At 27.9% G+C, this 26,028-nt stretch overlaps 1 protein-coding gene across 1 annotated transcript in view; it reads right to left on the reverse strand.

Moving 5' to 3' along the window:
• The window catches only part of LOC105202953 (fatty acid synthase), a 68,243-nt gene extending 51,150 nt beyond the window's left edge, over positions 1-17,093 (reverse strand). The window contains exons 1-2 of the mRNA XM_039456710.1: positions 16,727-17,093; positions 2,062-2,254 (exon numbers count right to left, since the gene is read on the reverse strand). Of these exons, the coding sequence (XP_039312644.1) occupies positions 2,062-2,233 (172 nt within the window). The 5' untranslated portion in view covers positions 2,234-2,254; positions 16,727-17,093. The remainder of the gene's footprint in view (positions 1-2,061; positions 2,255-16,726) is intronic.
• Between the last annotated feature and the right edge of the window lie 8,935 nt (positions 17,094-26,028).

Genomic DNA, 26,028 nt, shown 5'->3' on the forward strand with positions numbered 1-26,028 from the left:
TTCCTGTTTGCGACCCAAAAACGGATCATGCTCATCGAGCGGATTGCACGTTTTCATCACTCAAATTGATCGTTTTCGAATGTTAAAAACAGGCCAAAAATGGGTGAATTATTTTTGTAAGGATAGAACAAAAAAAGAAGTTATACAGGAAGTATGGAATACACAAAATATTTTTTTTAGAACGACTATAAGAAGAGTGGAATACGAATTTAGAACTATAGAAGTCGTTATTTTTAGGATATCTTTTGGTTATATTTACATATAAAACCCACCAACTGATTTTAGCATGTAATTTCCTACCTTAAGGTATTAAAGAAAATATGAAAAAAATTCATGAAGCATCTAACAACATTGCAAATTTAACATCAAATGTTTCGCAGATATTCTTTGTTCTCACGGAGAGGTACCAATTTACAGTGATTTTATGTTTTAAAACAAACTATGAAAAAAATATAAAAAGAAAAATATAAACAAAATAGTTTTACAAACTATGCATATAATATCTATGTAAAATGACCTAATATCAATAATATACTCACTATTTAATACTCACTATGAAAATTTGCAAAAAAACCTGCAAATTTCATTTTCGCTTTTCAAGAATTTGTTTTTAGCAGATTTTATACAGAAAAAAATTTTGAATGTATGAACTGTGATTTTATTTTTTTAATTATATAAACAGATAATATTTCTATCTGTATTTATACATATACTTACAATTAATGCAATGTTCAGTTTACGAGAAATAAGGAAGTGCTGATTTAGAAGGGCTATGCCAGTGTTAGCAACTTTCCTTTATTATTTTTAATAAAATTTTTTTTTAAGTTAAAGTAATATAAACTGCGGTTTCTCCAATCAAATCTTAAACATTTTACTTACTATCTCTTCCGTTATTATTTCTTCATAAAAAATTCGCAATGCTAAGTTTTGATCCATTATTAGATATGCATCATTAAATGTATAAGCTTTTTATACATTAACACACATTTTCAATTTCAATTTACTTATTGTTAGCAAGCATTGTACAAATAATATATTCTTACAAATTATAATAGATACAAAAAATATATACAAAATAAATGTACCAAATTACGCCACTGAATCAAATGATGCCACTATAATTTGTTTTGTATCCATAATAAAATACAGCTGATTAAATATATCTATTCATTATCGGAAAGCAATCATCATAGTAGTATCAAATAACTCCATCGACGTAAGTAAACAATGTGATTTTTTGTGAAAAGCGGTTTCCAAAAACTCATGTCAAGGATCTATCACTTTTAATAGTTTCTGGCTAAATTCATTCTCAAATTGTTATTACAACAATGTAACTTGTAAAATAATAAAACAAAATAATTTTGAATTGTAAGACAAAATGTTAATTTTTCATAATCTATTTAAAAACTGACAAAGTAATAAAGAATCATATAATTATATAGTTTTTGTAAAATATAATACAGGTTGCCAATACACAGATAGGGTGACGTGATTTGATACATACTATTAGCGTAAATCGGAACAACCTGGCGTAATTCAGGACATTTGCAGTCCACATTTAATTCTTACGTACATAAAAATATTTTTGTATATTTTCAATTTTTATACATATGGTCTCGCTAATTTATAATATTAACTTTGAATACAATTTTTAGTCTTACCTAACATGTTTTTTTTTTTTAACTTATCAAAAATTAGTCTTTGTTTAAAGTGGCTTAATTCGGTACATTTACCATATATATATATATATATATATATATATATATATATATATATATATATGTATGTATGTATATATAATATATTATATAATAAGAGGTTTGAAATATGTCTTCATTGAGTTATGATATCAGAAATAAAATGTTTGAAAAAATCACAAGAAATTATTTACATATTGTTCTATTTTACGCAATTTTAATTGTTACGTTATTTTTAAAAACAATTGATCAGAATATTGCAAATTCTTAATTTTTAATTATGACAGATTTTGTTATAAAAAACACAAATTTTTAAAGTATAAAAATATAAAAATACATCTCAATCTTAAGAGAAAAACATTACATGTATTCCATCGTCCATGATTAGTAGAACTAAGATCCTTCTTGTTAAAAAGATTTTCTTGAAATTCCTTTAGATTATTAGAATTAGGAAATCGTCCAGCAATACCAGAAATAACAATTTCTTCTTCAGCATTATTGTTGATATACAAGTTAGGTCTATCCATGGTATCCATACTTTATCAAAGCAGATAATTCTAAAACAAAATGCAATTATTAACTTTTAAAGGAAATAAAGATAAATATAAAATATATAGAAAAGAATTTAATGCAAATTACAAAATTACAATATATTATATTATAGACAGTATAAAATACAATACTTTTATTTGCACGCAATAATAATATAAATCTATTGTAATGAAAACAGATAGTTGCTTTAAAAAAAAAATGTAATTGTGTGTGTGTGTGTGTGTGTGTGCATAGTTTTTTTTTTTTTTTAAATTTAATAATATCCCAGATAGCCCCCTTACCTCTATGACATATGTCAAGTTTATCGGCGCGGTGCAATATTATGCATAATTATCAACTAATTTTAATACAGGTAAATAAAAATAAAAATATTAATGTCTTCATGTACGATAAAAAGCCAATTTAAATAGGGTAAAATGGATCAATTTATATATTTTACTATTTATATATTTGTTCTAATTTAAGAAATATTTTATATCTCTTTTCATTTTTAACAATTTCTTGTTTTCTAACAATTTTTCTAGTTACGCTAACAAGTATAGAAGTAATAAAAACAAATCGAATCAATACAGATAAAATGGGAAAAATTTATACAAAACCTTAAAGTAGAAAAAATTTGAAATTTGAAATTAAAAATGTGTCCAAATAAAAAAATTTATAATAATTATTTATCTAATTTACATGTTTTATTTTATTAAAATATTATATTCAAATTTAAATTAAATTTAAAAGTTTCAAATAAAAATGCATATTTTAATATATCTTTTTTTTGTAAAACAAAAAGCCAAAAACTTGTGTATATAATAAATAATAACGTGTAATAAAATAATTACTATTGCATTGTTTTCTTATACGAAAATATTTAATAAATAACCCAGATGACAGGGTCCAGTAGTTCAGGAAAAGTTCACAAACTCACTTCATTGAAAACAGTTACTTATGAACTCTTTCAAACAAATCATATAATATTTAAAATTAGCTCATTCTTTTAGATTAAATGATTTAAATGATTAAAAAACGCTAAACTATTTAAGAACTTTCAAGTAATTTCTTAGTTTTTTAAGTCATATAAAGGCTTTCACCATTTTTTAAATGGAATTGTATGAATTTTTTGTACATATAATTCTTTTGATTATTTTACTTATAAAAGTATTCAAGTAAATACAATTTAATTCTTTGAGAGATATCTTACTTATTTTATCATTCTATATTACATAAAATATCTTCTAAACCTGTAACAATTTTTGAATAATTGTACCTTAATAATTATAAGCAATAGTATTAAGATGAATCTATTGGTATAAGGAAAAAGTACATTGTTACTGTTCAAAAAAATTATGCAATTTGCAATACGCAACATTTGTTTTTTTAAACAATTTATTTTCTTTACAATTGACTCATCTTATTATTTTGTGTTAAAAAGTATTAAGGTATAATTCATAAAATCATTACAAGTTTACAAATTATTTTATATGATGTGGGAAATAAAGTAAGACACCTCATAAATCATTTTTTAATAAATTTAACTGAATATTTTTATACGCAGAATAATCAGAGGAATTATATCATGCAAAAAATTCATATAATTTTATTTAAAAAATGCGGCAATTTCTTTCATATGATTTTCATATAACTTTCATATGACAATTGATTTTTTTTAATATTTATTTTATCATTTTATTTATTTGTCCTTCTTTGGACTTACAATAGATACAAATTTGTTTTGAACAATTCTGTGAAACGTTGTTTTTAAAATATTTAATATTTTAATGTCATATTTTTTATAACATCTCTCTCTGTTTTATAAGACTCTGTATATATCATGTGCCAGTACATATAATATGCAAAAGTATATTAATTTAACAATAATCTAATTAGTTCGTATACAATTTACAAATTAATGAATAAGGCGAGTGGGACGAGCAAAAAAGGTGTTCGTATAAAGCATAAATGAGTCGCGTGACGAGAAACGAATGGTCGTTTAAACTTTTGGACTCGATTTGTTTGGCGTATGGCAAATGATGAGGAAAAAAAATTGTAGACCATGAACTATAAACCGGATCACACTCGAATTTCATCGTCATTTGTTGAAAACATTGCCGTCAGGAAAGATATTTGTGTTGAAAACAATGGACTAGTAATGTAAGAGAAGACACTGAAGGAGACTCCGTAGAGTCGAAACGTTTGTGCCAAAGTTATTAATAAATATAATTTATGCTTTATACGAACGCCTAAATTTTTTTGCTTGTCTCACTGGCCTTACACATTAATTTGTTTATTGATTTAATTTACATTGTTATCTGCTTGCGTAATGCTTTCGCATATTCAAAATTGTATGGTATCCGGTGTGACATCCGGTGCACTAAACACGTAGATAACCTCAATTGTATGTAAAATCTATGTTAATAATAGATAATTCGCTATTTAAAATATACTAGGCAACAAAATTATCGCAATACTCATTTATACTCTCTGAATTTTTTGGAGTGGAATTTCATTTCAAAGAGTGGAATGCCACTCTAAAAGTGTGAGAATTCTGCCACTCTTTATCAAAACTAACAGGATTTTCACACTTTTATAATAGAATTCCACTCCAAAGATTTTAGGGAGTACCAAAATTTTGCACAACTTCAAATAGTCATAACTTTCTTAAAAATTATCGTACTTGAAAGCATTTTCTTTAATTTTAAAGCTTAAAGTCTCTACTTTAAAATGTATTTGGCCGATTTTGAATTTCTTCTTTTCTCTTTTCTCTTTCTTTAAAAGTAAAGACGTGTTTTGTTTCCAAACATTTGCATTATTTGACGCAATGTTACCACCAGCTTTACCCAAATTTCGATTTGTCTTATTGATGATGAGGCGATTTAACTGACGTTATTCATCTTAGACTTTGTTCTCTCCTTCGACGAAATCCGTCTGTTTCTTGATAACGAGTCCAAAGAGAGATAGAAGATCGATGAACACCTATTCTCTTTGCAACATAACTATAATTCAATCCTTCTTCCAAAAGAGCAATGATTTGCGCACATTGAATTTTGTTCAAACAAGGCATTGTTACGACTTTATCGTTTGCTTCTTAAGTGATATAGTAAAGAATAAGTTTATGCTTATATAGAGTTTTGGTGTTTATAGTTTTTGCATGATTCAGAGAAACGCCGTGAAATGTAGTGATTTACATTGATTCCCATAAAAACTGGGCGTAGCATTACCAGGTAATACTACTGCTGGCGGTAACTGACAAAAATGCTTCTAACTTTGATATGTCCTAACTCCTAGAAAAAAAATTAATATATACAAACTTGTTTTTTTTTTAATTTGCAGGGGAAAATTTTAATTTTACGATGGCCATCGTGACATTTACAAAAATATTTATCTTGCCCCGGAGGTTGCGTCAAACAATGCAAATGTTTGAAAACAAAACACGTCTTTACTTTTAAAGAAACGGCGAAAAGAGAAAAAAAGAAATTCAAAATTAGCCAAATGCATCTTACAGGAGAAACTTTAAGCTTTAAAATAAAAAAAAAAACTTTCAAATACAATAATTTTTAAAGAAGTTATAATTACTTGAAGTTGTGCAAAATTTTGGTATAAATGTGTTGCAATAATTTTGTTGCCTACTGTATTATAGCAAGAAAATTTTCAAAAAATAAAATAACAGTTATTTGTAAATTTTTATTTCAAGAAGTAGGTTTTAAGATATTAATACTTAAAGATACAGCACTTTTTCTCTACACTGTTAAATGTCATAAAATTTAAAATCCCAGAGAATAGCAATACATTCCTGGCACACAAAAAATTATTTATTGCTACAAATTTTCCTTTGTTGCAATCACGTTGCTATAATGAAGATGCTAATCCCTTCGTACAGGACAATCTAAAGGCAATAGGAAGGAAATTGTTTCCCAGGCAACAGAAAAACAATAGTGTATAAAACTTATTAATATAAAATTTCCATTAACTTGTCATAAAGTCGCATACGAGTACGTGGCATGCATTGCCAGCAATATCTTAAGCAGAATTAGAAGTCGCTTTCCTCAAAAGAAGATGATAATTTAGCAACGCATTTTTATCAAATTAATAGCGACATGCGGGAAACTTGCTATCTGGGATGTTTTTAAACTACATATTAAAATTATTGTATCTGTAACTAAAAATTATATTCATGAAATTTAGTGCACTTTTGACAACAATAATTTTACATTAAGTATATATATTAAACGTTTGTAATGTATTTGCTTTAAATTTACTTTTGTTACATACATTAAATTCTGCTGCCAATTTTTAACAGTGTAAACAAATAATTTGAAATTTAAAATAATAAAATAATTGTTATTAAATAACAGGGTAGTTTCTAATTATCATGTTCAATTTTTAGTTAACTATTTATTTCTAAGCATAAGGGCTGTCCTAAAACTATCCAACTTATGAGTATATTTTTTTATCAGAAGCCGATATTTATAGTCGATTCTTATATTCAAGATTGTCGTAAGTATCATCTTAAAGTGTCATCCACCAATCAGAAAGCTGTATTAGCATCTTAAAATATTATTTAAAACAATCTTGAAATAAGAATCAACTATGCATACATAGTGGAAGGAGAACATGAATGCACCTAACAAGCAGCAAAGTCCAACTAATCTTCAGTTGATAACAATACGCAATTGTGTAAACATTCAAACTCGTGTCGCATTTCATAATGATTGAATAAAATTCGTTCTACGACTCAGTCAAAACTGTTTAGTTGATACGACGTTGAATCAACGTCGAAAACTAAATATCGAAATTCTGGTCGATTAATATCGAAAGTATAAAATATCAATGACTATTTATCTATTTCTTCCACGTTTTTTTTTTTTTATATGGATCATCCAAGTGGAATCTACGTAAACAAAACAATATTAAAAAAAAACATTTTTCGCAATAAAAAAAATTCCAAGAATTTTTTTTTTTTTTGAATTTTTTAAGCGGTTATCCATTCAACTCGTGACCTCGATGCTTAACCTCTACGATTGCTGCTAACTGATTCCTCGTGATGACCAGTAAACATTTTATGCTGATACGTGTATATACAATCAGTCAAGTAAAAGCGTGGCAGGCCTTATTCACAATCGGTAAAAGATATTGCCATAAATTTTTCGTGAGTTGACAGCTCATCATGAGGGATCAGTGCGCACCGATCATGGAGGTTGAATTAAGCAACGTTCATCGGAGTCGCGACTTAGGATAGGTAACCCGCACTAATAGTATGCACTAATTATTCAATGGTTGTCACTTCAAGAGTGACACAAGTTTTTTTCCATGTTACTAGTGCACACTATATCAATAGCATTAATTTACGCTACTAATGCGAATTCCAACAGTGGGCGAAATTATTAATATTAACTTGTGGCACTATTGAAATGACAACTATTAGTGCGTACTAATAGTTGTCATTTCAATAGTGCCACAAGTTTTTTTCCGTAAGAGTAAACCTGCATTTTTTACAAATGATATCCATACTCCGTGAAAAATCATTGTAGACAAAAAATTAAAAAAGCATTTTAAAGCTCAAAGTATCAGCTTTAATATATTATCAACAAATTGGTTTTCAAAAATTTTCTCAGCTATGCCCTAAAAAAAATACACTTTTTTCTTTAAAATTATATATTTTTGACAGCCTGTAGCTCAATAAAAAAATTTTTTCTCTACAAAATGCTTTTTTAAAATTTTTCTATAATGTTTTTTTTACAAGACTTAGAAGTTACAAGACTTTGAAGAAATACATTTTTTACAGTACATTATTCAGAAAAATAACGTTTACCGCCGACATTAGCATTACCCAATGTGCACGACATGGAGGTTGCCGGTCGGATTTTTGCATATCATGTGTGTGTGTGTGTGTGTGTGTGTCAGTGTGTGCGTGTTTATTGTTTTTCCTCTTCTTTGATTAATTACCGCTTGTAAGCGTTTTTGCCTATTAAACATTTTGCAATCCAGTCCTGCGGAATGTCATGCTAAGTTTGTCTCAAAGTTTCTCTCAATTTTTTAAAATTTTTTTACGTCGTTAATCGAGAACGAAAACAAGAACAAAGCTTCTCTTAAACGGTTGCAAATTGTTTGTTTGCATACATGGTGCAAATGAATGTTGTCGCGAATACTTTTTGCGGTAATTATTCGACTTTCTAATGCATAACAAATAATGTCTCGATCTTGTCTACTTATCGTTATTCGAGAACAACCACTCCTTTCACGTCTTGTGTAACTTCCCGTGTCTTGATATCGTGACAAAGCTTTACTCACTACGCGTATATGGATGTGACACAAAATTTTCAAAATGCCGCGTAGACATTTATCGGCAGTAGAAGTTGCACGCATAATCGCGCTTTTGCAAGAAGGTTTTAGTATGCGTTATGTGGCGCAAGGTATTGGTGCATTCGTATCCGCGTAGTGAGTAGAGCTTGGTCACGATATCAAGACACGGGAAATTACACGAGACGTGAGGGCAGTGTTTGTTGCTGAATAACGACAAATAGACAAGATTGAAACATTGTTCGTTATGCATTAGAAAGACGAATAATTACCGCAAAAAATATTCGCGATGACATTCATTTGCGTCATGTATGAGAACAAAGAATTCGCAACTATTTGAGAGAAGCCGGTCTTCATTTTTGTTCTCGAGTAACAACGTAAAAAATTTAGAAGAAATGAGAAAAACTTTGAGAAAAACTTAGCATGACATTCCACAGGATTGGATTGCAAGATGCATAATAGGCGAAAACGCTTAGCGGTAATTAATCAGAGAGGAGGAAACACAACATTAAACACGCACACACTAACACACACACTCATACACACTCATACACATACACACGCTGTGTGCAAAAATCCGATCGACAACCTCCACGTGATGCACATTAGGTAATGCTAATGTCGCTAGTAAACGTCATTTTTCTGAAAAATATACTGTAAAAAATGTGTTTTTTCAACGTCTTGTAACTCACTCAAAAAAAAAAAAATCGTAGAAAAATTTTAAAAAAGCATTTTGTAGAGAAAAAAATTTTTTATTGAGCTACAGGCTGTCAAAAATATATAATTTTAAAGAAAAAACAGTGTATTTTTTTGGGGCATAGCTGAGAAATTAAAAAAATTTTTGAAAACCATTAATAGCATGTTAAAGCTAAAACTTTGAGACGTAAAATGCTTTTTCAATCTTTTGTCTACGATGATATTTCACAAAGTACAGATATTATTTGTAAAAAATGCAGGTTTAGCTTCAAAGTTGCGTAACTCGGTCAATAAAAATTGTAGAGGAATTTTAAAAAAAGCATTTTGTAGACAAAATGTTGTAATTTATGAAGTTTTATTCGAATTGTTTGAAAAAAATTCGTTTGTCAAGCTGCAAAGTGTCAAAAATACTAAATTTTAAGGAACAAAACAAGATGTGCTTCTTTACTGCATAAAACAAGGAAGATAAAAGAACTTTGAAAATCTGTTGATACAGCATTAAAGTTGAAATTCCAAGTTCCAAAATGCTTTTATCATTTTTTATCTACGATGATTCTTCGCCGAGTTACAGCCATTTCAAAATAGCCTAATTTTTGGTGTCTGGAAAGTGTTCTCTATTTTTTTTACCAGTGTATATAAAATTACAGTTTTTTACTATTTTTACAAATGCGGAATAACTTTCCTGTTATTTGCTTAATTATAAGAATGGAATTAAAAAGCATCTGTTAATATAATGCAATAATTTAATTAAATATAAAAAAGTTTTGGAGAAAGTTTGGAAAAGGTAAACCCTCCGATTTGGTTGCAAATTGGTATACTACTGTATTTTCGTGCACTGATTACGAGTATAATAATAAAAATTACCGACTAGGTCATCTTCAAGATAAAAAAGTAAGATAAAAACCATATATTTTTATTTTTTTACACATATCTCGGAAAATATTGATTTTCTAGAAAAACGGGTAAACTTTTGGAAAAGCGGCCTTTTCTCAACAATTATTCTTTTTATATTATTCTATTCAAAACAGTCCTGAAAGTAAAAAAAAACTCATCTTGTACACTTTCTATTAGGTGCATTGTTGATAAATTAAAATTAAGTTAAAGGGATTGTATTTTTTATATTATCTGGTTTTTTTCAAAAACTATTAGTTCTATGCAAAAAATGTATTAAACATCAATGATGTATTGTTACAAGAGCTATAACTTTTATTTGAAACATTTTTTTATTACATTAATATTTATCAAAATAATATTACAAAACCAATATTTTTCAATTTTTTTTAATTTTGTACTTTGAAGATGATCTTTATTATCATATTTGTAATCAGAACATCAAAATACAGTAGTATATCAATTAACAACCAAATTCGAGTTCAACTTTTCGGAACTCTACTCAAAATTCTTATTAAAAAAAACATTTAAGAAACGTTTAAAAAATGTCTGCTTATTGGCATGTAGATCGAAGTCTTTTTATTTATGGATCCCTATTTTGTTTATTGATAATATTTATGTTTCTCAACAGTACTGTATTCAAGAAAGAAATCTTGGATTTCAAAATTAAAAGAGCACAAGTATAAGTTTCAAATAATTACTTCGACGTTGAATCAACCTTGAATCAATATGCTTTGATAAGAAGCGACCAATATTGCAGGAATATCAACTTTATTATTGACTTAACCAGCTGTCAATCAACGTCGAATCAACCTCAAAGGTTACCGTTCTGATTGAAGACTGCTGACGGAAAGTCAGAAAAATTAACGAATGGAAGTCGCTAGGACAATTTGCAATAATTAATCCAAAAACAATCCTGAAATGTTTAAGAAGTTTATTACCAGCAATAAAAAAGATTTGAGGACATAGAAGATGTAAAACAAAATGCGACGGAGGCATGATGCCTGAAAAGGTGACTTTAAGAAGTGCTTGCAAAAATGGCAAAATTGCTAGGAGAAAGTTGTGACTTCCAGTACAATAAGTAATACATTAAAGGAGACGTTGAACAAGATCAACTCTTTTTCTTGCTACAAAACAAGGTCGGATAGATCTCGTAAATTAGATACTATCCAGTTTTAAAAAAATTTATTTATAAATTAAAGAATTGAAGTTCTCTTAATTTCAATACCAACCTATAGAACACAAAATTTGTATTTTTGAACATTTTATTTATTGGAATTAAAAGCATAGTATGTGTCTCGCACATAATTTTATATATAGTATTAATAAATATCTGTATTTTTCACTTCTTTGAAAGAAGAGTTATATTCTCGCAAAAATTAAATTATATTAATAAAATTTGATTTGATGAACAACGCACATTAAATAATGCAATTGAAATAAACTTTTTCAAATTGCTGGAGAGGTTAGTTTAATAAGACGTAAAGCAAAGCAACACGATCAAATATTAAAAGTGATTCAGATATAACATTAATAAAAAATATCTGTGTGAAATATACATTTGTATCGATGACATTTTGAATAAAACAAAAACTATTAGTGTCTACTAAAGCATTTCAAATTTTTCATGTGAAATACTCATCAGCATGCAAACACTTATGGTCATTACTTCAAAAAAGTGTTTGATACTATATATGATACAGAAATATTTCGTATACAAAATGTATTGAGTAAAATTCTTAATTTTAATGAAAAAGACAAACACTTATAAATTATTAAATCAATATTGATTATTATGTTTTATAAAGTTTTTTTTTTATTTTTTGAATTTAAGTTAATACTTAAATTCTAAATATTTTAAAATAAGACTTTTAGTTTTTTTTTTTAAATAAATAGTTTCTTTGCAAAAATAAATTTATAATCATGAACCTCGTCATGCAATATACCTACATATGATCAAAACATAAATTTATTTTAAAAACTACTATTACGTGCAAGTTTGATAACTGCAGAATAATTAGTTTACTAATATTTATTCCTTTAGAACATACGTTCTTACTAAACGTTATGTATCACAGACAAAAGCACAAAGTATTTCTTCAAAATAAATAAATAATAATATTTTTTATACAATTGTTTTCTTTTACTTTTCTAATACGACTTCAATTATTCCACAATTTTTATTTGAACAATTCCAATGAAGGTCAAGAAAAAATTTTTAATTTGATTGAAACAAACAATTTTACAAATAATGCAAAGTTTGACATTTATATTTACCAATTAACTGTTTTTAAATCTGATCTTTCTACAAGATCTTTCTAGTAAAAATGTACGCTGATTTATTAACATTAAGTAAAGGAACAATGCTTAAAATTATAAGTAATAATAAAATTATAAGTAAAACTTATTTAACCATATGTATACAAGCTTTGCCACAATGTAAAAATAACAAGTTGAACATTTTGGTAAACATAATTGAAAATGGTTTTACATTTCTGAAATCAGAGACAAAGACTTTCAAGTATTTAAAATAAATTGTCTTATCTTTTTGCTTAAAAATATAGTTATTCAGATCTACTTGAATATTCGTAAAAGTCAAAACTGTTTTTTAAAACAAAATTTATTGCAGTAAATTATGTTTTTTTTTTAAACTTATTTTAAAACATTTTTTAGGACTTTCTAATGTGCTTGATGTAATAAATTCATTTATTGTAAAATATAAAATAAGTAAAGTTTTTCAGTCAATTTGTCAAAGGCAGTATTAGGAGTTTGCTTTAAATGAAAAAAAAAAGTATATATATACTTCCTTTAACAATTTATTTTGACGATAGTGAAATCAACGAATTATTTAATCAAAATCTATTGGATTCTCGAAAATGCAAAAATAAACTTTGAGCAGTGCTCCATGTTTACCGCAAATACGCGAATAGATTAGAAAACACTTTTTCAGTTTAATTACATAAATCAAGGTTAATAAATTGTTGGGCAATAACAAAATTTTTATTAATAATTTTATTACTAATAAAATTCAAGAGCTTGTAAATTACGAGATTGTTATAAACAAAAATGGTAAAGAGAAAAAGATATTTTTAAATTATGTTATATGATAGAAGATAATTTGGGTTTAAATATCATTCTTGACTACAGCAAAAATTTTTATCAATCGTATTGTTGTGAAACATTGTTGTAGTCTAGCAACTAGAAAGTATTACAATCAATGACATTAGAAATTTCCAAAATTTTAAGGACAGTTGATAATAATTTAGAACATGCTTCTAAATGTTTTTTATAATAGAAAAGTGCATTTTTAATGACGTCTCTACACATCAAATAATAAGCAATCAATCCTCATGTACGATATACGTGAAAGCTTTTGCCAATATGGCTAAAGTTTTGAAATCTTATTGATAAACATAAGTTTTTTATTATAAAAATATTAAATGAAAAAGTTTGTACTGTCCGTACAAGTTATGATATAAAATAACTCCTGTGTTAAGAAAACATAAAGTAATAAAGAATAAGAAAGTTACTCTTACTGCTTCAAAAATGCATTATTTTTATAATTTGATTATTTTGTTGGCGATTTAGTCTCTAGAGTAAATACAATATGATAATTATATCTCATACGCAGGCTTGGGTAGTAACTAAAAAATTAAAAGTTAAGCAAAAAATTAAAAAGTTAATAACTTTTAACTTGACTTAGTTAATTCCAAATGCGTTAATTTTTAACTTCAATTAGTTATTTTTAAACATTAACTTATTAACTTTTTTCTACGTTGATTTTTTATCTGTCTTATAAATGACAATATAATATAATACAATATATCAATACATCAATACACCATCCTCAGCACATGTCAAACAAAATGCAGATAGTTTTCTATTTGATGACTTACGAGGAAAGTAAACTGATCGTCATTTTGAAATAATATTCTTATAAAAATTTAATAATTACTTTAATAATGATAAATTTTAATAAAATTATATTTTATTGATATATCATGTATAAAGTTATATTTTACATTATACGCAAAATCATATTTTTAATAATTTAATTATAAAATATAAAAATTGTAAATGATACATATTTATATATAAAAACAATGTTTCTTTTTTATTTCATATAAATTTAAATAATAAATAAAACAAAAAATTTATTTGATAATTCATGCTATAATTATTTTATTATTTATAATAATACAATTTAAAGAAATTACAGTATTCTAATTTTATATAAATAATGATTTTCAAATTAACTTTTATTTTAACTTACGTTAAATAAATTTTAACTTTAATTAAGTAAATTTATTATTTATATAATTTTTAACGTAACTAAATTAATATTATGTGCCATCAATTTTAACTTAATTTAGTTAAAAAAATTTATTAATTTACCCAACGCTGATGATACATGAAATCACTAATATTGTTTTATTCGATATTTTTTTATCCATCGTTTCGCAATATTTAATTTATAATTAACAATTTTTAATTTTAAATTTAGAATAAAATATCATAATTTACTTCATTATGGTCAAATTATGCGTAAATTTAGCCTATTAAAGTATGTCTTTTATTTGTTTTAAATTCGAACATAAAATGGTTAAGACTAATACAATAATGAAGTAGTTACATCACGCAAAAACCCACCATATACTTTTGCTCTTAGACATCAATTGTATTTTGATAATAGATTTATTAATGACAATGATTTTTCATTAAAAGTGATTGAAGAAACAACACAATCAAAATTATTTTTAATTAAATATTTTGAGCATTAGGCAAATTTTATTTTCCGATTCGTTTTATAACTATGATTCAGTTTTATGAGTTATAGTCAATGATACACTTTACGCAATTATTAATATTATAAATACAAATAATAACTTTTATTTTTTTATTAACAAAAATGAAGTATATATTGAAAAATTCTCTAAAAGAGATTTATTTTCTTTGTCACACATACTAAATGTTTGTTATTGCAATCATTTACAAACGTTTGAGGTAAAATAAAATAAAAATTGGATTATATTGCAACAAAGTGCATTCGTAGACTAAAATTTATAAAAAACGTTTTTTATTTAATGAAAGAAATTACATTCCATATATATTTTTTTCTTTGTATATAAGTAAAAAAAGTGAATTTTAATTTTAAAATAAAAATGTTATTCCGTATTTTATATTTAAAGCACAAAATTAGGAAGTCAATCACAGCGGTTCTTACTGTCAAATAATAATTTTTAATTTTTACAATCTCCAACTTAAACTGTGCGCCGCATATTTGGTACATGATTTCAAAATGTACTTTTTTCGCATGAAATGACTATTGATGATTACTGAATAATTTTACAGCGCTCGTCACTTTTGGATACATTACCTGTCTGAATTCTATGACACTCAAGCAGAACAACAAGTCACAATAACATCAAAATGATATTAAAGTGAATCATGATTGATCAGAAAGTAAATAATTAAAATTGGCTTAAAATTAATTGTTGACAAACATATTTCACACAATTCCAACCCATAAAATTGCTTTAGGTAGATTTGTACCCCACTAATTGGGTTAATAATCATTTTGCAGCTATGTTGACTTCATTTGCATGTAATGATTTTTTGTTTTGCTTGAAACAACATTTCTTTCAATTTGAGATTTAATAAATAAAACAAAATCAGTATAAAATTAATCTTAAGTCATTTTTAATTATTTCAAATAAGCAATGTATTATGTACATTTCAATAAATATCTAATAAGTTTGAAATAGACTTTGAATTCAATTTTCTTTTTACGTTTAAAAAAATTAATTAATTTAAAGTAAGATAATGCTTTCTCATTTTTGCTATAGATACTTAATTCCAAAGTAAATATTTTTAGTCTATTTGAAATCTATAAAATATTTTATGAAACAATTAGTTAAATTCAAGTACATATTTTGACATATTTGTAAGAGTTTATTAGGATTTAAATTATAAATTGCTTAAATTAAAACTTTGTTCAAATAAAGTTTTGTATTTATTCTGATAAATAGTTACTCAATTTTACCAGAGTTTAATTTAAAAATAATACATGAAATAGTTCTGTAAATAAACATTTTCTACATTTCACTTTGCGTATATCAAATCTAAGTAATTTTTTATTTTTTAGGGAACAGCAAATTATTCTGAATAATATTTTAATTTGATTCCAATTAATTGATCATTAATATACTATGTAACCAAATTAGTTATTTAAACCAAGTAATTCTTTTCTGGAGTGCATACATTTTTTTCAGTGCAAAGGAAAACAAATAGAGGAAGAAAGCCAGCAGCAATGAATGTTCGAAAGAAATAGAAACGACTGACAGAAGATTGTCGCTACAGAAAACTCTCAAAATCCACTACAGGAAATAATTTTGTTAACGGTAACAATATAATTAATTCATGTTTTCTGATTCACAGAGAACTCGGACGGCTAAACGCAACGGGGTGAATCGCGGGAAAGAATTACGCTACGTTACAATTGAATTAATAAGACCGAAAAACTAAACTTATTATATGAAAAACAGTAAATTAATTTTCATGCAAAAGATGCCGTGCAATTACTAGCACGTTAATTCGCGTACTTCTAAATACTCTTTTTTTCAATGATGCAACCTAGTGTCCACTCATCCAAGCAAGCCTCCTGGTTCTGGCGTGATATTACTCTGCCTGGGCGATGTTTAATTTCACTGACCCAATTCACTTTTGCCGAAGAAAAAAAAGAAATTTACAAGTAAACTCGAATTCTAAGCACGCATTTGAAATATCAAACAAAATTATTGAACAGAACAAAACTCAAAGGCGAATGAAGCGAGCATTAGATAACATTCACAAACAATTCAAGCAAGATTATGTGAATAATCAACCACGAACAACTCACACCTAATGACCGCGGCCGACGAATTTGGAGCGGTTATATACCAAAGCGTGGGGGGAATCTGTAATAGGGCGCATAAATTCTTGACATTTTGATTAATCATGTATCACAGCTGTTGACTATCTTCCGAATTAATAAACATTTTTGCTTGAAATGTACATACAGTATATTTTAGCTTTATTCCAAATATTCCATTTATTAATACTTAATTACTATAAAAATTAATTAAGTAATTAGCGATTAAAGTTTATTAATTCTTATATTCTTAGTTTTTTAGCGTTTGCACAAATTCTGTTACATTGAATTCTGATGTATGAAATTCAATCAATAAAGGTCCATCTACATCTATCGTAACACTTCGATCATAAATGATCACCGACTGTCAATACAGACAAGCCTTATGATCATCGTAAGAAACTATTCTGATGAATTTGACCGGTACAAAGTTTCGAATGAAGAAATTACCAATTTTAATCGTTTGTATTTTGTTTGAAGAGTTTTGAAGAGCAATTAAAAAAATTTGTGAGTCATTTAATTAAATTTATTTAATTTTTTTATTTTTACACTGTGTTTCTGGCAAGAAAAATTAACAAGGTTAATTAAACAAAAATCTTATATGAAATCGTTTGTATTTTGCAGGTTTGGGTAGTAACTAGTTAAAAAGTTAAAAGTTAAGCAAAAAGTTAAAAAGTTAATAACATTTGACTTAATTTAATATTAAATGCATTAATTTTTAACTTTTACTAGTTGTTTTTAAACATTAACTTATTAACTTTTTTCTACATTAATTTTTTTTATCTGTTTTATAAATGACAGTATAATACATCAGTACCATTTTCAGCATTTGTAAAATAAATGTTTAGTGCAGGTGGTTTGCTATTTGATGATTTAGTACGAAAATAAATCGTTATTTTTAAATAACTCTCTTATTTAAATTTAATAATCATTTTAATAATAATAAATTTTAATAGGATTATATTTTATCGATAAATTATATGTAAGGTTCTATTTTATACGTGAAATCGTATTTTTAATAATTTAATTACAAAATGTAAAAAAATTGTAAACAGATATATATCTATATATAAAAAACAATATTTCTTTTTTACTTCAGATAAACTTAAATTATAAATAAAAGAAAAAGTTTATTTGATAATTTATACTATAATTGTTTGTTATTTAGAATAATGCAATTTTAAAAATTACAATATTCTAATTTTATGTAAATAATGATTTTGAAAATTAACTTTTATTTTAACTTACGTTAATTTAATCTTAATGTAACTTTAACTGAGTTAATTTTTTATTTATATAACTTTTAACGTAAATAAATTAATATTATGTGCCATCAACTTTAACTTAATTAATTTACAAAAATTTATTACCCTTACCCAACCCTGGTATTTTGTTTGAAAAGTTTTGGAGAGCATTTTTGTAGTCGTTATAAGAAAATGTAATAAGGTTTCCAGAATCGCTGTAATTAGACGTTTCTGTCAGCGCTGCTTATAAGGGGGACTAACCGTTAGACATGAAGATCCGACACGTTATTACAAACACAGCGAATCAAAATAGAAAATATGCATCGTCAATATTCAAGTGGAGATGAAAACAAATGATCTCCGCCATTGAGAAATAAGCAGGTTACATAGAATCCAAATTAAAATATCAGTCAAATGATATAAATAAATTAAATAAATTATGTCAATATAAATTAAAAAAAAAATTATATAAATTGAATAAATTAGGTCATTATGAAAGTTTTTGAATCAAATCTTAAAATTTGATTACACACAATTTACAATTTTCGTAGTAATGAAAGATACGCATGATGCAAGCATTCAGTGTCCGCGATTGTAGATTCAAACTATTTTTTTGCATCTGGATGTGAAGCATTTCAGACACTAAACGCCTGCTCAAGTATCTTTCAAAATCTAGAATTTGGATACTTTCACAATCGAATTTGCGATTACATTTAATTCTGTATTCTGTGATTACTGAGTGAGACGAGTTATTCCAATTGATGATGTTGCGGCGTTTAGTTATTCTCCTTTTGAGTCTTCTGCCTGTTTGGCCTACATAGGAAGCATCACAGTCCTTACATGTAATTTTATATACAACGTTTTTCTTTAAATTCGTCGGGAGAGCGTCCTTCTGTACTCTAATAATCATACCTAACTTATTAAGGCTGAATAACGCCAGTCTTTCATTTAAATTCTTAGTGATGAATGCAAATTTATTCGAAACAAACTACGGAGTTTTTTCTTTAACAGTGACATCATTCGTGTCTGTGTCCGTTTAAGTGTCTGTTTGTAAATTAACGATTTCAAGCGGGCATTAACTGTCTCAAAAATAAATTGGAACGGATAGTCATTGTTTAAGACAACACTAAGTTCAATATCTTTTTTATAAAATTGTGGATCAGATAACAAAAATACCCTGACAATCATTTCTCTCTTTTTTGTGACAACGGATGTGCAGACAAAAAATTCAGGTCTGCCTAAAAATAGAATTATGATACCAGTCAAATTCTAAGCCGTTATTTTTCTTAATGACGGTAATATCTAAAAAATTGCTCATGTCCCTACCCCCCTCCCTCTATTTCTATCGTAAATTATAGTCTGGAGTGGAAGGAATTAAAAGACAGTAATGTAAAATCAATCATGTCATTCGGAACGACCATTACAATATCGTCAACGCCTTCGGAATGTTTTTCGATAAGATCGCGTGTAGAAATGTTGTCAAGTCGTACATAGGATTGTCGACAGATGAAATTATTATTCTTAATAGACATCCAGGCTTATGCACTTCGAAAAGGCCATACGCTCTTGGGAGATTACCATCACTACAGTAAGCTCTTCTATGCGTTGCCGACGTAGTTCTGTTTCTTCCATCTCGTTAACAATTTGCGTATATCCCTTATTATTAATTGAATCCTATTTGACCTTAGAAGTAAATGTTTTGGTCTTGCAACAGCTGCAATATTTTTTCTTTGTAAACTGTCTTGTTTAGGGCTTCAGTGATATTATTCTTAAAATGTCCGCTTTTGTAAAAATAATATCTTAATTTTTTTTAACAAAATTGCTTGTGGTTTTTAATAAAAATTTTAATCTATTATAAACGTCGTTATTATGTTGAGGAAGCGACAAAAGATTGTTGATAATAGATATCAAAAAATTTCTAGTATTTAAATATAAGTTAAGGCTTATTTTCCCCAGGTTATTTTCAAGGTTCTTAATGTTTTTAAGTAAAGATGATTTTTTTTTGTCTAGGAAGAGTAAAGATAAATTTTCTTCTAGTTGCAGCAACGTTTGAACTTCGGTCGGAATGTCATTTGATCATAAATTATGAATCACCCCTTTTGAACATTCTGAACAAAAAATCAGTTATTTTATCGACAAAGTCTATCAGTTTCGCCAAGACTGTAATTTTATGTACTGATAAAATATCATTACGTAAAATATCAGGATGTAAAGAAAAGGATTGCTCAACCCCACCATTCAACGTCGTTACAGAAAAACAATCACCCTGATTCTGGTATGAATAATAATATTGTACAAGTGTAATATAATCTAGTAACCGTTTACATAATGTATTTCATAGTATCAATAACATCCGGTAAACTTTGACTTCGACCCGCGTGACCGTGAGCTATAGGTCGTAGGCGACATACTTTATTTGTATAATACATATACAAGTAACATATTAGCTACTCTAGATATTTATTCAAACACATACATTGGAAAAAGGTAAAAAAATAAGATCAAATTATATTTTACCGTTATAATTTTTACTTTTTCAAAAAAAAAAGGTAAAAAAGTCACCAAATATGTGCGTGTACCCCTTAAGTTTATATTTTTTTCTTTACAAAATCCAAGTGGTACTATCTTTGTATACTCATTAAAAAATTTTCTTATTCTAACCCATGTGGCACTTTCTTTAATTTCTATATAAAATCTAAGTGCTACTATCTTTGTATTATTACTGAAATATCTTCCGATTCCAACCCATGTGGTATTTACTTTACAATAAATATCGTAAATTTAATTCAATTCCTACATGTATTTTTCCAAAAAACGTATGAAATCTTTAAATCGCGCCAATTATAAAAAAAATATATTACTCTTTGAAACAATCGCTGAACTATTTTTAACAAATAAAATGCAAGTGATAGTATCTTTTTTTAATAAAACTCAAGTGGTGGTATCTTTAATTTCTTTTTAAATAAAATTCAAGTGATACTATCTATTTTCAATAAAAAAATTTTTTTGTCCTAGCCCAAATGGATGTATTTAATTCAAAAAACTCAATGTAATATATAACATTCAATCTCAAAGAATTAAAAAAAAAACAGCAATATAAAACTTTATTGAAATAAAAAATTTTTAAGCTACAAAAACTTGGCTCTGCTAGATGTAGTCTAAATATAACTTAAATATAATGTTGCAAAATATAATAGTTGTAGTAACTTAGAAAATTATAATGATTTACAATGTTACGTAAATGTTAAAGAAACTTAATATTTAACTTACGCAATGTGTAGCGTAATTACTTTTATAACGCATATCTTATAAGTGAAATTTTAAAGAAATCTTGAAGCCGAAAGTCTTGAAAGCAGAAGTATTGAAGGCGAAAGTCCTGAAGCCGGAAGTCCTGAAGCCGAAAGTCTTGAAGCCGGAAGTCTTGAAGCCGGAAGTTATAAACCCGGAAGTCCTGAAGCCGGAAGTCCTAAAACCAAAAGTCCTGAAACCGTAAGTCTTGAAGGTAAAAGTCTTGAAATTAAAAGTCCTGAAAACGGAAATCTTGAAACCGGAAGTCTTAAAACCAGAATCAGATCTTTTGGTTTTAACCAACTTTTACTGATAATTAAAAATAGCGGGCAGTGTAAAACGTGCGTGGTTTTATCTGGGAGTCCAAAGAACCAAAGTCTGGGGATCACGTAACGTAATATAACATAAAGACATAGATAGAAAATCAAACTGTCAAAAAAAAACGGTAGAAAATTAGATACGCCATCTAAGATAGTATTCCTAGTACAAATTGCTTTCTTAACAATAACAACAACAAAATTTGATTTTCGCACTTTATCTGACTGTTGAAACGAGGAACTCGTGATTATGCAATAACCTGCAAATTCCTTGGATGTAAAAATTGCTATGGTCTGAAATTATTCATTACAAATTGACAAAGATAAACAATTTGTTTTTTAACCTTATTTACAACCTCGCCTTCGTGATTTTTGTAGTGCACAGCCATACGTGAGGGAGAAGATAGCGAAGACGGCGGCAATAATGGGACAGATTTAAAGCATTGGAAAAAAAAGATTTGCAAGAAACTGGAAAAGGAGAATATGGATGTTTGACATCTCGATATGGGCGGTGATAAGTTATGGAGATTTTGAGATTAGAACAGAAGGAGGGGGTAGAGATGATGCATGAGAAGTTTTTATAATTGTAACTTTTAGTAAATACAATTATTTAAAGCAAAGAGAATTGTAAATATTACAGATGTTGTATTTTATTTTAAACTATACCATATCATTTATACTTTTACATACATTTATATATACATTTTAAAATGCGTATACGTAAATACATTGAAATGTAGCATGCAAATATATCATTTCTCCACCAATTCTTCATTAATAGCTGATATAATTTTTTTTGTTGCTCATTATTGAAACGTGTGTACCTTCCGCGTAATGAATTTGCACTTTGCCTTCGGTAATCTAAAAATAATTTTGCAATAAAATCATAATAAAATTAAAATCTTATTTTTAAAATATGTGTTGTGGAGATTTGTCGAGAAATCATAAGAGACAAAACTTTTACTATCTTGTATTTTTTTTTCTTCATCTTTAATGAGAATAGATTCTGAAATTTTAGATAATACGCAATGATCATGATAAACAAGAATTTTCATAAAACTTAGAACTAGGATTTATGCGCCCCGATATGACACAATTTATTAGTTTTGTGATATATTCAATGTTAATACACTACTCAAAAAAAAATAGGGAACACTTTCCAGACACCAAAAATTAGGCTATTTTCAAATGACTGTAACTCGGTGAAAAATCATCGTAGATAAAAAATAAAAAAAGCATTTTGAAGCTTGAAGATCGAGCTTTAACCTTCTACCAGCAGATTTTTAAAATTCTTTTAACTTCCTTATCTTATGCAGTAAAAAAGCACACCTTGTTTTGTTCGTTAAAATTTCGTATTTTTGACACTTTGCAGATCGACCAACAAATTTTTTTCGAATAATTCAAGTAAAATTTCATAAACAACAACTTTTTACTTATAAAAAGGTTTTTTTAAAATTTCTCTACGATTTTTTTTGACCGAGTTACGCAACTTTGAAGCTAAACCTGCATTTTATACAAATGATATCCGTACTCCGTGAAAAATCATCGTAGACAAAAAATCAAAAAACCATTTTAAAGCTCGAAGTTTCAGCTTTAACATGCTATTAATGGTTTTCAAAAATTTTCTCAATTTCTTAGTACTATGCCCCAAAAGGATACACTGTTTTTTCCTTAAAATAACATATTTTTAACAGCCTGTAGTTCAATAAAAAAATTTTTCTCGACAAATCCAATGCAAGTGCCATAAAGTATGACATTTTCTCTACAAAATGCTTTTTTTTTAATTTTTTCTACGATTTTTTTTGACCGAGTTACAAGACTTCAAAGATATACATTTTTTACAGTACATTTTTCCGAAAAATGACGTCTACCGCCGACATTAGCATTACCCAATGTGCACCACGTGGAGGTTGTCGGTCGGATTTTTGCACATCGTGTGTGTGTGTGTGTGTGTGTGTGTGTGTGTATCACAGCAGAGATAAGGAGCCCACAGTTCGTCACTTCTGCACTATTTGACGACTCCAAACCCTCTTTACTGTGTACTCCTATATGTGTATGTGTGTGCATGTGTGTGTGTGTGTGTATTACTGCAGAGATAAGGACCCCGCAGTTCGTCACTTTTGCAGTATTTAATGACTCCAAACCCTCTCTGCTGTGTGTGTATGCGCGCGCGCGTATGAGTGTTCAATGGTGTGTATTTCGTGTGTGTTCGTTATATCAACGATATTCCACGACCACACGTTTTGCTATTAAATCGAACCTGTCGGAACTTTATTTTCATGCAGGACAACGCTCGACCTCATACGGCGAATTTAACGCGACGTTTTTTTCAACGACACGCAATTAGACTGTTAAATCATCCCACCAATAGCCCGGACTTAAATCCAATCGAGCACATTTGGGATGAAATGGAACGACGATTAAGGCGTCGCAAGGAACAGCCGCGAAATTTAGAAAAATTGGGATAAATTTTAACGGAATTTTGGCACAACATTCCGCAAGATGTATTACAAAATGTATAAATATGCGAGAACGCTTGCAAGCAGTAATTGATCAAAGAGGAGGAAATACACACTATTGAACTCTCATGCGCGCGAGCGCATACACACACAGCAGAGAGGGTTTGGAGTCATTAAATACGGCAGAAGTGACAAACTGCGGTGTTCTTATTTCTGCTGTGATACACACACATACACACATACACAGTAAAGAGGGTTTGGAGTCATTAAATACTGCAAAAGTGACGAACTGCGGGGTCCTTATATCTGCAGTAATACACACACACACACACACACACACACACACACACATGCACACACATACACGTATACGAGTACACAGTAAAGAGGGTTTGGAGTCGTTAAATAATGCAGAAGTGACGAACTGTGGGCTCCTTATCTCTGCTGTGATACACACTCACACACACACATACACACACACACACACACACACACACACACACGCACGCACGCACACACGCACACACGTACACACGCGCGCGCGCACACACACACACACACACACACACACACACACACACACACACACATACACACTTACACAGTAAAGAAGGTTTGGAGTCGTTAAATACTGCAGAAGTGACGAACTGTGGGCTCCTTATCTCTGCTGTAATACATACACACACACACACACACACACACGATGTGCAAAAATCCGACCGACAACCTCCACGTGGTGCACATTGGGTAATGCTAATGTCGGCGGTAGACGTCATTTTTCGGAAAAATGTACTGTAAAAAATGTATATCTTTGAAGTCTTGTAACTCGGTCAAAAAAAATCGTAGAAAAAATTAAAAAAAAAAGCATTTTGTAGAGAAAATGTCATACTTTATGGCACTTGCATTGGATTTGTCGAGAAAAATTTTTTTATTGAACTACAGGCTGTTAAAAATACGTTATTTTAAGGAAAAAACAGTGTATCCTTTTGGGGCATAGTACTAAGAAATTGAGAAAATTTTTGAAAACCATTAATAGCATGTTAAAGCTGAAACTTCGAGCTTTAAAATGGTTTTTTGATTTTTTGTCTACGATGATTTTTCACGGAGTACGGATATCATTTGTATAAAATGCAGGTTTAGCTTCAAAGTTGTGTAACTCGGTCAAAAAAAATCGTTGAGAAATTTTAAAAAAACCTTTTTGTAGGTAAAAAGTTGTTGTTTATGAAATTTTACTTGAATTATTCGAAAAAAATTTGTTGGTCGATCTGCAAAGTGTCAAAAATACGAAATTTTAACGAACAAAACAAGGTGTGCTTTTTTACTGCATAAGATAAGGAAGTTAAAAGAATTTTAAAAATCTGCTGGTAGAAGGTTAAAGCTCGATCTTCAAGCTTCAAAATGCTTTTTTTATTTTTTATCTACGATGATTTTTCATCGAGTTACAGTCATTTTAAAATAGCCTAATTTTTGGTGTCTGGAAAGTGTTCCCTATTTTTTTTTGAGTAGTGTATAATAATTTTGTTTAAAAATTAAACGATTCCTTAGTGCAAAATAGATTGACGAAAAATATCATGGCAATTATGAAATGTATCATTAATCAATTAAAAAATCACTTTCAAGGAAAAAATTTTTTAATAAAAGCCAAACATTTATCTACAAGAACATGATATATTGGAAGCATACAAA

This window comes from Solenopsis invicta, chromosome 13 (genome assembly GCF_016802725.1).
Source record: "Solenopsis invicta isolate M01_SB chromosome 13, UNIL_Sinv_3.0, whole genome shotgun sequence".
Lineage (NCBI taxonomy): Eukaryota > Metazoa > Arthropoda > Insecta > Hymenoptera > Formicidae > Solenopsis > Solenopsis invicta.